At 34.7% G+C, this 16946-nt stretch overlaps 1 protein-coding gene across 3 annotated transcripts in view; it reads left to right on the top strand.

Moving 5' to 3' along the window:
- Ph4alphaefb (prolyl 4-hydroxylase subunit alpha-1) overlaps positions 1–16946 on the top strand; it is a 167675-nt gene that overhangs the window by 84315 nt on the left and 66414 nt on the right. For all 3 annotated transcript variants that reach the window (XM_072899158.1, XM_072899159.1, XM_072899160.1), the window contains one exon: positions 16793–16860. In XM_072899158.1, the coding sequence (XP_072755259.1) occupies positions 16793–16860 (68 nt within the window). The remainder of the gene's footprint in view (positions 1–16792; positions 16861–16946) is intronic.

Raw genomic sequence — 16946 nt, 5'->3', positions numbered from 1 at the left:
GCGTTAGCTCTTAACTCCCTCGAACTTTAGTCTTTCCATCCCGCCGCACCTTTACACTTGCTGTCGGTTCGTTCGTTCGTTCCTTCCTTCCTTCCTTCCTTCCTTCCTGTTTCTCTCTCATGAAAGCCCGTCCCGTGCATCTTTCTGCTTTTAATATTTAAACACCACTACGTGTGCAGAGGGAACATTATTGCGCGGTTCTGCGTGAGATTTATGTATGCCGAGGGGAGATTTTGAATGTTTGTCTGTTGACAACATTCGTATCTCAGGTCGACGCGAAGCTTAAATTTTAATCACACCAAAGAGAAGCACAGAAACGACTGATTATTGTTGCGCAGAACCGCGATAAGAATCTTGCTCGATCACTGTGTAATATTACGCGTAAGAATGGATTTTTCGAGAGATTTCGGACCTCGTTCTCCGTACATTCTCTCTCTCTCTCTCTCTCTCTCTCTCTCTCTCTCTCTCTCTCGAGTCCTATCCAGCACATCGGCAGTCGGCAGTCGGCAGTCGGCCTATTCATTCGCCTTTCCGATCGTACCGCAATAGGTGGGCCATTACAGCCCGTACTCGACGAAATTAGGGTCGTTTAGCTCGGGGATTTCTGCATTTCGCGCGAATACGTGTGCGCCTCTACCACCTATAGTCTAGCTATAGCTTCACCCCGAAATCGCTCCGTTAAAGGGCAGAAAGCACCCCGCACCTCGTATACGCTTATAACTGTCTGCCGGCGGATTATCGACGTGATATCTCACGGTTTTCACTCTCCCGCTCTCCCTTGCTCCCTTCCTCCCTTCCGCCCTTCGGCACCGAACGTGGCGTTATCGTTAACGTATATAGCGAATCGAGCAATCGTGACAAGAGCGGACGAACCGAGAGAGTATCGATATCGACTGGATATTTATCGGCGGTTATGTTTCGCGCAAAGCTTTCGTTATGGGTTTGCACGTGCTTTCGGATGCGTCGTGTCGTGTCGCATCGCGTCGCGTCGCTTCGTCTTGTTACCCTGCCGTCCCGCAATTGTGTTGTGGTTCTGTTGCAAGCTCCGACGGGTAATTCATCATATTGGTGCTCGTGCACGGTCGCTTCATCAACAATGATGCGCGAAATTTCGCGATTGAGAGTACTGAAAATGCTAGCTCGTCGAAATCGCTAATTTGAAACTGTCGCCAACGACACGGCGACGTTTTCTTCCTTCAAAAACTTGAAAAAGTAAATTAAGTCGGTTAACGTTGATTTGACATTTTAATTAAACATTCATTTGTATTGTAATAATAATGTTGAGCTAAAAGTAAAAATGATCAAGCTTGATTTGATTTTTAATTATTTATTTTATATTCTTAAATTAACGATACTCTTTCCTTCCTCGTTGAATTCTTTAAAGAAAGCGATATATTTTGTTGAAGAAAAAAAAACAAAAAAATGTAAATGAATGAAATACACATATATGCACGTGAAAACGTGCATTGAAACAGATGACTTGTTGTCAATGATATTAATCGTTGAAACACTTGGCGAAATCAAGCCTTAAGGGGTTGTAAATTCTTTTACATAAATAAACGCATATCTCCTTGATGCAGTTTGAAATTCCTCAATTCTACATCGCTTAAAGGTTAACGAACGGTAACAGCGATCAGAGTTCGAAACTGACGTGGCGGAACCCGCTTTGGTACGGTCTGAATCGAAAGCCGCGTACTAGAGTTTCACCTCAGCTTCAGTGCTGCTATCCTTTATCGAGAAACCTAAATCGAAATTACTAAGCCACTGCGAAATTGTATCGACGGTGTGAGGGCGCGATGTAAAATCTGCATACCGAACATACAAAAGCGGCAAGCGAATAAATTTACATGTATGCAGGAAAGAAAACAAATGTCATTGCGCTGGAAAAAAGTGAATGGGAACGAGTGTTTTTACGAATACACACACACACACACACACACGCGCGCGCGTCTATATCTGTACATACATGTATATCTGGATTCATTATTCAATATAGTCTATAAATTGAGGAATATATACCATATATTCGTTCACTTATATCCAAGTCGCGGTATATTACACGCCTTGTCTCCTCGTTTCAGTTCAATCTAATTCCTCCTTAATACATTACTGTTCGGTAAAATAGATGAATCACGCTTTCAATCTCGAGCGAATTTTATCCCAAAAGGATCTTAATTGAGTTTTAGCTACTAAAGGTATTTAATGTCGAGATATTTTTTTCAACTGCACAAGAATCGCCATTACTTATAGATAGTAAAATTGAAGAAAAATTATTATATTTAGAGAAATAACACATACATATTCTATTTAAATTTATTTATTTGTTTAATTTTATTCAAATTATCGCACACGCGCTTCAAGGTATTCATAAAGATTACGAGTTAATTATTAATGAGGTTTTTCGACGATTGTGAGATAAAGGCCATTATTATTTATATTATTCGCTGGAAACCATCACGTCAGATAGCCGAACGTTTATATATAGAATGTATAGAACGCTCGAATATGCATAGAATGCCCTCGATGCACGCATAAAGCTGCCGAAAGTGCGTGATACTATTCGTTTTTTCCTCGAATAAATTATCGGTTCGCACGTATCCTTGTTTAACCTCGCTTTTGCAATTGTATTGTTGCGCGCTCGGGGCGAGCTCGTCCCCTTTTTTTCAGATCATACATCAGAGTTGGCGTACTTTTTTTTTTTCTGCATTTGCCAGCGTCAGGTACACACGTGTACGTGTGCTATTCCATTGAATATGCAATGAGAATGTGCTCGGTGAAAGAGCTTTTTTTTTTACTACAATTTTTTGCATCTCCTCCCACGCATCTCTCAGTCTTCTTCTCTATTTTTTTCTTTGAAAAGGTTTGAACCAACCAACTTTCCAAGTAAAGATGTAATTTTTGAAGATTACAGTGTCTGCATCTTAAAGAAAAACGATAAAGTCTGCAGAATACCTATGATATTTTTGAAAAATTATAGGAAAAATTCTCGTCCTTTTTCATTTAAAGTTTAAAGGAAAGTAGAGCTGCTAGATAGGCATAAAATATATAAAAAGATCTGTATATTAAAATAGAATTAACGTGAGAAAAGAGCAAGATAGTGAAGCAAGATATTAATATTAATATGGACATGGGTACAATATTTTAAAAAAAAACTCTTGTTATCGAAATGTTTCAAAATAATAATACATATATATAAGTAAATATATATAAATATATATATGGGATAAATAAGAAAATAATTTATATAATACGATATTTAATGCTAATGTCAACATTTTTCCTTGTTTGTGCTTATTGAATTTTTTTGCATAATAAATATATTGAAAAAATTAAAACATGTAGGGAAGAGAAAACAACTACTTCTAGACACCGTCTATCGACTGTTCTAAGTTGTTAAAAAGATTTGTATGCAGTAAGTAATATAAAAGAAAATCAAAGTATTTCTGGAATGCGCGTGAACGGTAAAAGAGAATCAAGTCTGTTGATTCTTTCTCGACTCTGGTTATTGTGGCAGAGATAAGTAAAACACCGACTCCGAGAGCAGACAGGCGTTTTTCCCTCGTTATTTCACTAATTGTGCCGCTTCCGTCAGTGTCTTATCTCTGTTTTCTCCATGTCTCACTTTAGAATTAAAACATTCATCCGACTCGCTCTAGTAGTCAGTCTACCCTTTTTCCTCTTTATTCATCGATCTTTTTCTCGTGCTTTCTTTCACTTCTCGCAAAAACAAAAAAAAAAAAAAAATAAAAATAAAAAATAATCAGAGCAAAAGTTTGAAGAGAGACCTCTCTCGTCTTCGCTCTCCTTCAGTTGACTCCGGTACTTTTCAGGAAACCAGTCGTCGACGGCCGGTTGCGGTTTGTTTTACTCTTGAGACATCTTCTTCGTAAATTGTTCGCGTTTAACGAACGTTGCTACATCCGGTAAATTCAAGACTGTCATCCGGCACCACTCGAGCAACAAATCTCGAGTTAATTAACAATAGGAGTCCGTATCTGCGCGCCGCACGATGTGCACTCCTGGAAGTTGTAGCACCAGATTTAGAATAATTTCGACCGCGCGGCACTATTATTACAACGCAGCGGTTGTATGCACGCATTTACCGTGTAAACGTGTATTACACACGGAGTCGTCGACTAACATGCAATTCTCATTTCTAGCCAACTCGTGGAATCTACCACCGGCAAATAATCTGGATTTTATTTCCGTGTGAAAAGTTTAGAATTTTTTAAAATTATTTAGAAGACATTTTACATTGATGAATTTAAAAAAAAAAAAAAAAAAAAAAAAAAAAATCCAGAATCCTCTGGAATTGCTTGAAAATTGTTTCTAAATTATTAGGGTAAAGAAAAATTCGGAAAAGTTGTAGCCGAAAATTATACTTGCGCTATTCTTGCGATCGTATGAGGAAGAAATGAAAGAAAAAAACAACTCAAACTTATGTATATATATATATGTATATATATATATATATATATATTTTTTTTTTTAATTAATTTTAATTTAATTTAAAAAATTTTTATTTCAATATTTTAATTAAATATTTGTAAATTTTATCACACAAATATATATATGTATATCACGCCGTGAATGGGTAAATTATGATCGGTGGTTTATCCGTCAACTTACATCAGACTGATGTGTAAGCTTTGGCTCCGACACTTGATAATCCTCGACTATCTCGAATAGTGACTGCCGTCACCGGTTTCGCAGTCCTGCGGCTGGTGATGCGCAATGGAAACTCGTGACGCGATGCTTGGTGAATCGCGCGAGGATGCTCAGCAGCTGATAGCCAGACCGAATCCTATTGCTTCTCATTCTATTGCTGCGCGTCGGATCGAACGGCGAATCCATATCCCCGACGATTGCGTCCCAAGCGTAGACCCGATACTAGCGCGTTCAAGCGCGATTGATTTCGCTCGCGGCCACGATAGAATACCGCAGAGAACTATTCCACGCCAACTATATGATATCTACATTTGCGCCTTTAGTACGGCGCGTTCTCGCGTGATTTTCGGGCATGATATTACATTATCGAGATGAAACACAGTTGGAAAATTTGTGCTTTTTTTTTATTACCAACTTTTATTTTTCTAGTTACAATTTTTATGTCAAAATTTAACACTTGTTAATAAAGTTGTTAATTATATTACCATTCTGTTAATTCAAGTCGAGTATTAAATTATCAAAACAATTGAAAAAGAGTGTAAAAATAACACAATGCGCACGTAGTTTTTTAATTTTACACAATAAATGTGTATCTGTATTATTAGTGACAGGATTTATCTGTTCAAATTTACAGAAAAGAATGTTGAGTTTATTCTGTAAAAGTGATATATATATATATATATATATAACATATTACATTAACATTATTTTCTCGTTAAATTTTTACACAAAATTTATATCAAATTATGAAATTTATATATAATGTTAAAAATATAACATAATATTAATGTTATTAACCATAGGTCTAATATGTTAAATTAACGAAAAAAATTTCTGTGGCCCGTTTGAGATATGCGATATTTGTTAAATTTAATACACATTTTCCAACTGTAAAGCGATAATTTGCAATAAGTGTAAAAGAGGCGTATAAGAGGTTGAATAAAGGAATGGAAAGATATATACATATTTTCAGAAGAATGAAAATTGATGATGATAGCAAACGTGAAATTTGATTTTTTTATTACCTGGTTTTTATATTTTACCTTTCGTGATGAAAAGGGAAAATTTTTAATTTTATTATATCAAAATGATTTACTTGCTCCTCCAAATAATTTATTATTTTGTTTTATGGAATGAAACATCTGCTACGCAATTTTATACTTTGGCAATATATGTATATATGTATATAACGGGAACAATAAAACGTTGTTGGTTTAATTAAATTTGATTTAGTTGAATTTTTATTTGTTCCGGTAGGATGGGAGTAACAAAACGATTTAGTTAATTTTGACAGACCTTGAAATGCTCGCAGGTTAGGGCAGGGTTTTCGAAGTGAATCCATTTCGCAAATTTTTTGGTGAAAATTCTCTCGACGAAGAATAGGCAGTGATTTTGTTTGCATTTATTTGCTTCCATGCGCCCCTAGATTTGCAAATTTGGTACTAATTTATTGGTAAAAAATTGTATACAAATGTATAAATGTATTATGTAGCGAATATATATATATATATATATATATATATATATATATATTCGCACATGTTTCTAAACTTGCTTCGAGTACATTTTTCGCTATTCTTTTAATATATATTTACAGCGCGTATAAAAAATACGAGAAGGAATATAGAAAACTTAGAAAAACGAAAGATACAAAGAAGAAGGCAATAATAAGGAGAAAATGTTAAGAAAAAGTAAGAGAGAAAAAGGGAAAAAAATGTAATTTATGTGACGAAAAATCAAGAAAAAGCCGTGAGTGAAGGATAAGAATGCAAAGAAAATTGGGATTAAGAAATAGGATTTGGAAATCGGTGATATATACATGAGAAAAGTGCGGACAGAAATAAAAAGAAAAAAGTATGTGAAATAGCGTGTAAAACGCTCGTAAAATATGAGAGAGAAACGCATCAGAATTGCATCTGTGTATAATTTACGCATATTTAAACTAACCTGAATCACTTTGAACGTGTTGGAATATACATGTACTACTGATTATTGAAATTGTATTACGTATTTTAAACGCGGGTATTAAAATATTCCACCATTTTATCGCGATAGTTATCACGATAGATTAAACGATATTTGTATACATTTTGTAATATTGAAGTAATTTTTAAAAATTTTTAATACACATGCATTAAACTAAAATATAATATATAATGCCACATTGTGTTATATAAATTTAAAAACTTTGCACGAATGATACTTTGAGGAAAAAAATTAAAAATATGTACCTGAATATTAAATAGTAGAAATGATGAGTTTTTTTTAATAGATAAAATTGTAGTTATTAAAAAAAATACCGATATCTTTATTAAACTCCTTCATTTCATACTTAATAAAGGAATTTATGTAATATAGTTTCTTTTACGAACAATCAAAGCGTAAAGCGATATAATTATAATGCAGCCAATGTGGGATTTTCATCAGTTATACGGTACACATTTTTATAGTAGTCATTTATTCATTCGTATGAATTAACCGCAAATAATCGCGAGTTGAAGTTTAACGGGATGAAATGCGTGGGAGAGGAGAGTAAGGGATTGGTAGTGGTGGAAATTTCCATAATTCTCGCAATTCGTTTTTGGCCTAGAACCCTTGGCATGGGGATATAGAGAGCAAGGGAGAGAGAAAGGGCGAGGAAAGAATGGGAAAAGGCCACAGGGGCGGGCCAAGAGTGGCGCAAAATATTCGCCCGTGACTCTCTTTCATCTCCAGTTCCGCGGCAAAATGCAAATGGTCGCATTGTTCTCTGCAGGGGGAAAAGAGCGTCGCGACGCGGGCTTGAAATATCGAAATGCTGTTCTTTATCTAGGTCGCTGATAGTTTCGGGTTTTGTCTCGTGAACGCAAGCTGCCTTTGATGCCACGAGCGTTTTTATTATGCGCATTGGGTCGGCAAAAGTACAATATTTATCATTTCAGCTTTGTAGCGTAAAAATTTTCTATGCTGTTTTGCGATAGAGACTAATCTCTAAAAAAAAAAACATTGGATGTAAACAAATTTCACGGTAGATTTATCGATCGATAAACTTTGAATTTTTCTTCAAAAATGTCTTGAAAAAAAACTTTAGAAAAGAAAATAAGTGATGAAAGCATATCTTTTTGCTAAATTATGATTTATTTGAGTAAAAGTGCAATAATTGCACGTGTATAATGATACATTAGGAAATGTTAGATTAATTTCTTTTTAACAAGTTGATCACAATGACAGTTGTATGCATATATACGCACACAAATTTCTTTTTACTCTTTGCAAGTGTTTTCTTTATTCTAATATTCTTTATCCTTTTACAAAATGTAATTAAAATTATCTTGTTGGAATATCTCAATTTAATAGACTTTTTGACGTGTACGCGTATATTTTGCAATCCTGCTTACTGTTTATATAACAAAAGGGGTTGGTAATATCGATTGTCGATCCTAACTTCGTTGTTACAGCGACTGGACACTACATATGCTGTCCTATTCACCCACCAGACATTATCACCCTATTCAACTTTTGTTTTACGACTTGGTCAAAGCTTTGGAAGAGCTTTTGTATTCAGCTGCAATATAACGTCGACTGCAATAACGTTTGGCTGCTTTTTTCCTCTGAATTTCGACAATTCTCCCAGGTATATTGATATTTTTGCAATTTTCACAAATGGAAAAGATAAAACGCATGATAAATTTCTTTACATATTTTATGTAAATAATTTTTGTGCAGCAATAACGACGATGAATAATTACGTACTTGCTTATTAAATTATGCTATTTATGATTTAAAGCAAGTATTACAATATATATATGTACGTTTATACATGTACGGTTTGCTTAATAGTTTTGTAAGAACACATTTAAATTTTAAAGAAAAAAAGAAAAAAAAAAAATATATATATATATATATTATAAGATATATTTCTTATATTTATATAAGAAATCATTATTATAATTGCTTACTACGAGTCTCTCTCTCTCTCTCTCTCTCTCTCTCTCTCTCTCTCTCTCGTGAGAAAAATATATATGTAAATTATTTTATATTAATACTTTTTATATAATTAGTAAAAAGGAAAATAGAATTTACATAAATTTATATTATATATACATACAATATATTATAATTATGCAAGTGGTGCATCAATCAGAGATTGCAAATTGCCATTATGCGCAATGATATACCTTGTCTTTTTACATCATATTTATGAAATTAAACAGCTTTGCGCCTTTTCACATCAAATGAAAAAACTGTATTTATGTAAATAATTTAATTTTATCGACGATTTTTTTCAGTAAAAGTGATAAAAATAACCGTACTCAAAATACAGAATTTAAAAAAAGACCATTGAAAATAATTTAAAAAATTGAGAATCAGAAAGTAGTAGTTATGTCTTGGTCTTGAATCTGAGAAACTTTAATGATGGTTTTCTCGAAAATAATTTAACTACTAGGTGTAATTTTTTTTCGCTCTTGGATTTAAGATAGTTTCTAGATGATGTAGGATATTAGTGATTTCGCAAAAGAGGGGCGCTTTACTGATGAACCCCGTTCCTCTCGCGAAAGCACGGAAAACAGCGGAATAAGTTTCTTCCAAGAAGTTTTCCAATAATTCGTCGGTTCCAGCGGTAATAAGAACGGTGTCCACGTGGACCTTACCCAGAATGAAATATACGACTCTGGTTCTCTGTGTGGAACATTCCTTTGTGGGGGAGGAAGTGAGACGTGGAAAAGCTCGATATCTGTGGTTCGGGCAAAGATCACTGCTTGTGTGTATGTTGGTCCTGTTTTACCTTTCTGTTCAAAGTGGCTATCGCAATGTTGCCACGCTTTTCGACAGATTCATCGGCGCAGCCACACCTCCGCACGCCTGTGTGGAAAAACTTCTTTTTTTCGTTGGTTTCCTCGTAATAATTAAACCGGGAGATGAAGCAGCTTTCCGCGACTTTGCCGGATAATTACGAGAGCGCTTAAAAAGTCTCGCGTTTTACATTTCGGATACAATCACAGACAATGACGCTACCTTACTATGCATTTCATTATCTCTTATCTTGTTTATAACTCGAAATATAATAACCGATTTTAAACAGCTTAATTCTTTATTGCGACTAATCATAATAAATGTATATCTCTCTTTTTTTAACATTGCAACATATTATTATTATTTCAGATATGTATCCTGTTCTCTCCATCTATGTATTTTATAATTTACGCTTTACTAAATTTATATTTTCATGAAATATAATGCGAATAAGCTACAAAAATGAACAAAATGGAGCGTTTGAAACAAAAAGTAAAAATTTATATAAAACTTTATTTTCCTTTTCATTAATTATAAAAAGTATAAATATAAAAAATAATTTTTACGTAAAACTATACTCGAAATGTGTGTAGTTGATTTTACAAATCAAAGCTAAATATTTGACATATATATTTTTCTCAGCAGAGAGAAGCTCAAAATAATTAATTAATTAAAATAATGATTTCTTATTGTACGGATAGTAAAATATTTAAATAATATTTTCACAAAGAGTTTTAATCAATTCTCGATCCCGTTATTGCGCTTTATAACGCTTTATAACGCGCATTTCACGCACGATGGAACACTTATAATACACTTATCGTATACAAAGTACGTGGATGGGCGTTTAGCGAATTAATCATCCGCCCATCTAGCAACGATCTTGAGAATTACGGATATTTATAGCAGAGCCGATTCTGATGCAAATAAGGGGACGTCTTCCATCTCGATAAAGTCGTTTGCCCCGTTTGTCGGGTGTACCGTACTTTAAATTATCTGATACACCCTCTTCCGCGGAGCGATAAAATGCCTTCGCTCTATGTACTGTGGCGGGAAATCGGCAATAAAAATACTTTTTATTAAGCTTTCCGTGTTAAAAATTCTTTGCGCACGCGTGAAGTTGTCCATGTCAAGTTGTTGGTTGATAATATGTACATTTTTATTATACATCGCTCTCTCACTCCTTGTTATAAAACTTGATAAAGTATTAATGTTTTAATTAAAGAGAAAATTTTAACTTGAATGTATGAACTTGAAGTAATCATTTTTAAAATTGATGCTTTTGTTAAAATTTCTATCTAATTGTAAAATATACATGAATAAATATACTTGTATGTATACATATCATTATTATAGTATTTAATTCTACGTTAAATTCAAGGAAAGTTTTGTATTTCGGTATATCGAATATTCGTTTGCGTGTTAATTTTGGTTTAATCCTGCAGTTTACGCATATGGGAAACCGATTGAGATATAATTTGCCAAGTTCTGTATTCATCGCTCGTCGCGTCGTTTTCCTAATTAGACGCGGCCGATGAAATTCGTCGTGCGAGCGACAATAATTTCATTGCTAGCTCGCGAGCTAGTTTCCAGTCACCGGGGACTTCGTTAAATTGCACCAGCAACATCTAAAGAGACATGGTAACTTAATTAATTGCTTTGGCGACAGAATAAAATGTTTTACGATTATACGATAAGAATCAGAATTGTTTTTCTTTTTTTTCTTTTTTTTTTTTTTTTTTTTTTTTTTTTCTTTTCAAAACAAATTGTATGTTGAAAAAGGGAAATTTTAATGGATAATAATTACCTGCTCTATTAAAATCCATAAAGAGAAAATATGTAATTTCATTTTTTGTATGTGAGCGTCATTTTGCCGTGCAACATATGTGATTTATGGTATGCAGGAATATTTTCCTTTTCATTTCATATTTCAATTTCATATGTTTTTACCTCACATTTATACATACAAATATAAAAATCTAATTTCTTAAGCTCTTTACATTTTTTTTCAAATCTCTCTCTCTCTCTCTCTCTCTCTCTCTCTCTCTCTCTCTCACACTCTCCCCCCTCCCTCTCTCTCTTTTTCTTTCTCTTTTCTATTTTTCTTTGTATCTACTTATCTATCTTTTATACCGTCGATTCACATTTTTTCTGGGATATTATTTATTTTTCCTTGCGTTTGCTTGATTCACGCAGTCATTATTCAACCACTCCAATTTCCAACCACTACTCGTGAACAAATGAAAATATTTGCCCGGGAGATTTGCAGGTTTGATTGCTGAATTTCCTCGCTATTCTTTTTTATTCCCTATTTCCAGCGGAAACGTAACGTCCGCGATTTATTTTTGACGCACGATATTACTTGGTTCCGAAAAGGTGAAGTGGATGGATAAAATATTACTGCGAACTTTTACGGAGAGAAGGAATTGGGAAGGCAGACATTCCATTTATATATATATATATATATATATATATATATATATTTATATATATATATATATATATATGTGTGTTTACAGGGAGTATATATATAGATTTATTTGAAAAATTTTCATCTTGTTTAGTTTGTGACCGACTAATTTTTGTAAAAAAATGACAAAAGAGGTCGATTTTGTTTAAAAAAAAATGAAACGTATGATTGTGATAAATTCAATGGTGTTTCATCTCTTTCGAAATAGCTGTCTCATTAAAAATTTAAAGTGGCAATAAGGGTCAAGCATTATTTGAATTCTTTTTACAAACGTGTTTGTTTTTTGTTTCTAATATGAGTCAACATTTTTCAAGAAATTTCACTTGAAAGTTTTAAATACGAAAAACTTTAAATATTTGATTTAGAATACAATTTATTTACTTCACAGTTTCTTTTATCGTAACAAATGTTCCAAATATTCTTAAATGTTGTTTGATAAACAAAAAAAAGTCGATTCTCAAACTCTAAACGAACATTTTGGACATTTGCTATAATGTATGAATGAAACTATAAAATAAATAAAAATTACATTCTAAATTGTATATTTCAAATTTGTTGTTTTAAAAAAGTTGTTTAATACCTAGAACTTTTAAGTACGATTTTTCGAAAAATATCCATTCACATTAAAAAAAGCACGGTTGAAAAGAGAATCAAAAGATGTATTTTAAAATAATGTACCATGTTTGATTATTGTCATTTTTTTCTGCCGTCGTTTTCACTTATTGTTGGAGGGCTTATAGAAAATAGAAGAAACGGGCGCAGAAATGATTAACAAAAAAAAAAAAAAAAAAAAAAAAAAAAACTGCTTTTTCGCGCAAGAAAAATGATTCCGCGTACAAAATAACACACACGCACACACAAGTGCTAACGAGTAGTCAAGTATTAAATTGTCAGTTTAAAAAATCAAAAACATTAATATTTTGTTAATGATTTACAAATTTATATACATACTTTACATTTCGCTGTTATCCCCTATCGATATTATTTAAATATATTTCTTAAAATATATCGCTTAAAAAAATTGTACATTTTTAATTATATCTATTAGATTGTTTTTGTGTAAAAAATTTTCAATAATTTTCAATACTAAGGAATGATATATAGTGAGATGATGAATGTTATACATGTATCTGCATGTGATTCGGGAAGAACCATGACAAAATGGCGCAAAGATAATCGGCATTGTCCGGCACGGTGGTAGGAGTCGAGCGTGTGGATCGAGTTTGGCATCAAACGAGGTTCTGTAATCCTAACTCGCTTCGGTCCGGGTCGAAGGATCTCGCGGTAATCCACAGCTAGGATCGCGCTTAAATCGCTTCTCGTGACACTAGCTGAACAATCCTCGCCTCGGGGCTCAGCAGCATCCTAGACAGAGCTTGCTAGCTCGACCGTAAAGGACCACTCGAGCACCGTAAATCCATCGTCGCGCTTGATCCTGATAGCCAAGTCCTCGGCATTATCCTTTCGCAGTACGCGTCTTTTTTTTTTTTTTTCCGAAAATGCCCCGCCAGACGATGAAGGAAGAATCCATCTCATTTTTTAGCATTTTATGCCGAATATGCCGTCGTAACGAATTCAAAATGACAATTAGATATTTTCGTAAAAAATCGCGTTTCTTTTCGTCGAAGATTCCATCGTAATCAATATTCATATTCAATATCGCCGAGGTAGACTCGAAGACGGGATTGAAAATCCAAGTTTCAAGTAAATAAAGCTGGTTAGTTGCGTCTTGTAAAATGTGTTCGAGCAGCGAACGAACTCGTTCAATTTTCCGCACTCCTTTCCCTCTTATCCTTGTCATTTTACCTGCTTCCTGTATAAGTCGGAGTTCTCGAGACTTGACGAAACTCGATCGCATACAATCGATAATTCTAACGTAAAATTGAGCCTCGGGGAAGAAGCGGGGATGAAGGCACGGAGAGTAGGAGGGTCGAACGATTCGTTCGTCTCGGGCTTTTTAAAATTAACTTGGATTATAGCCAGTCGAAGAAGAAAAGCGGAAATGTGAGGTGAATCATAGCGGATATGCCGCGGATTTTCTCTTCTAACCGCATGAATACGCCAAGCACGGATACGCACTTTTGATATCGAACTTTTCCGGATACGTGTACTCCAAAAAAAATTCGTATATTCATTGAGCGTTGATATTCCTTGTAGATATGAACACGGTTCTCTCTCTCTCTCTCTCTCTCTCTCTCTCTCTCTCTCTCTCTCTCTCTCTCTCTCTCTCTCTCTCTTTCTCTCCTCTCTTTTCTTGAAATATATATACTTATATATTTTATAATTAATTCCGCGTCGAATATTAATGAGATCATTAATATAATATTTTACAATTGGTTAAAAAATTTTAAATTTATTAAAATCATATTTTTACATTAGAACTTTTTAACAAATATTGTCTTTTTATACAAATCTTTTTTTTTTTCGTGTATATGTGATATAATATAATTATTTATATATGTATTAAACGTGTGTTTTGAAAGTAAATTTATATTATTAAAATATTAAAATGTTAGATAGAGAGTATAGATAGTAAGTATGTATGTATATTAAAAAGAGAGACAGAAAGAGATAATTTCTTGTAATGTTAAAGATACACTATATTTCGGCAAATTTAAAATCGATTTCTTATCAGTGAAAATCTTTACAACATATAGTCAATTTTATTAATTACACATTTTTGCAGAAAGCAAGATATATATATAATATATATAATATTTTGCGAGGCTACACAGATAAATTTTGATAATGATGTATACCTAATACAGACTTACACATATTCTGAAAATAAAGTCACTAGTCTCTTCTCGAGCTTGAATCGAGGTAGCAATAGCGAAGAATCAATAATCCTGCTGGTCGCAAAATCGAGAGCACGAGCGCTTGAAATGCGAGACTCTCTGCTTTCGTTTCGTTCGTCTGGAACTTTAAAAATTAACCTCGTGTGCGCTCGTGAACGGGCCGCTGGAGGAAGAAACGGACGGTAAAATAGATACGGGGACACTCTCGTCGGCGTCACCGTCGATTTTCCAGCGATTCAGACTGGAAAACTCCTTGAAGCTCTGCGCTTTCGTTCGCCCTCTCGTCGATACTTGGACGCCGTAAATCTTGCAACGAGAAAATGCCTTCTTTTTCGTGCCCCCTCGGCATCGTCGTTTTCTCGCCCGGGGTAAACGAAGAAAAAGAAAAAAAAAAAAAAAAAAAAGAAAGAAAGAAAGAAAGAGAGAAAGAAAGAAAGAAGGAAAAAAGCAAAGAGAAAAAAGCTCACGAAATGTTCTCACTTGACGACGCGTCATCGTATTTATACAGTTGTAAAATTCAATCGCCGATCTCGGGGCGCCAAAAGGCCACTCGCCGGTTGAAAGTTGAAAGGCGTCCGCGCCGTTGACGTTATCGTTTACGGCAGCAGAGGTTTTCGTAAATCATACAGCAGTTGTCAAACTTTTGCAACGACGAGCTTACGAAGCTTTTCTCCCAGAGGATCTGGCAACAAATCTTCGCCAAGTTTCAGCCAATGATAAATGCAAGAATTTAGTATTTCTTCAATAATTAAGACTTTGCCTATCCGCGATTGTTTGAAAAGTAAAGAAATATTTTTACCTCAGTAGTACTTTTATTATTCTTGATAGAATCAACAAGATTTCGACTATTAAACTAAAATATTACAAAACTTTGGCATAACTTTGCGCAATGTTGACAACAAAGAGGGAGAACGGTGCGCTAAATTAGTGATCAAATACCGTTCATTGTTGGTACACGCCCGGAACCGATTTGCACGATCGCCAAACTAACTAGTTTAACCGAAAGATATCGACAATGGCCGGAAACAAAAGCTGCCATTGTGGAACCCCACGGTCCAGTCACATCGCTTGGCAATAGAGCCACTACCGGTGGTGATGGCGACTTGGAGATCGAAAAAGAGAGAAAAAAAAAAACAAAAAAAAAAACAAAAAGAAAAAAAAGAAACGTTGGTTAATTTCCCATGGAAGTAACCGATTGCCGCGGAAAAATAGCGAGAGAGAACCAGACGCGTGGTATATATCACATCCGGTCGACGCAGCCGCTGACTGTTCCCCAGAGGCTGTGCTGCACACGCGATGTTTTGCGCTTTCTCTCTCTCTCTCTCTCTCTCTTTCTCTTTCTCTTTCTCTTTCTCTCTCTCTCTCTCGCTCTTTCTTGCTCTCTGAGCCTGAGCTCCAGACTACATTCACTTTCAAGGGTTATCAGGAGGTCCTGCGGGACCGACAGAGAGAGAGAGAGAGAGACAGAGAATGAGGGGGAAAGTCCCGCTTTGTCCAGCAGATCCCATATTTCAAGGGACCTCGTTGAAAAGCCCTGTACCGTACGTAGAGTGCGCGTTCGCACACCGTTCGCGTGTATGTAACCGTCTCGTACATTTCTTTCTCTCTGGTTCTTCCTTTTTCTCTTATAGTCTCGGCCAAGGTGAGGAGGGGTGCAACATTGACAAATGTTCCACCCTCTCGATTCTATCCTTTTTTTCTTTTTTTTTTTTCTTCTGCTCTCTTTTTCTTTTCTTTCTCATCCGGATACGCATATATGCGGCAGTAGACATACCTCTATTACCCTGCTTTTAACGACGCATCTTTCCACGTGGATTTTACCATAGTCCGCTGTGATGAATACACGCGCAATCTTATCGCGCGAGAATTCTAATTTCCGTACAAATCGTATCTTTTACCGAGGATAAAAGGGAAACGGGAACTATACTGTGCAAAGAGGAGAATCATCATGACGTTCACATAGGAAAAATGTAATTAGTACTGCACGTGCGTCGCTTTTGTCTTGCGTCACATATTAATAACAAGTCACACAAGGGCAAATTCCAAGAATAAATAATAATTTTGTCCTTTTAATTTTTTTCAGATTTATACCCTCCTTTTGATAGCAAGGCAGAAGGAAGAAAAATATCTAGCAGCATTTGCAAGAGGAAGGTATGTACTCTTATTTACAATATAAATAAATTTTTAATATAAATATTTTAACGTTTACTCGTACATAGAGGAGGTCCGTCCGTCTT

Source organism: Anoplolepis gracilipes, chromosome 9 (assembly GCF_047496725.1).
Source record: "Anoplolepis gracilipes chromosome 9, ASM4749672v1, whole genome shotgun sequence".
NCBI lineage: Eukaryota > Metazoa > Arthropoda > Insecta > Hymenoptera > Formicidae > Anoplolepis > Anoplolepis gracilipes.
The sequence above is the reverse complement of the archived record's forward strand: the minus strand, read 5'-3'. Positions and strand labels throughout refer to the sequence as shown.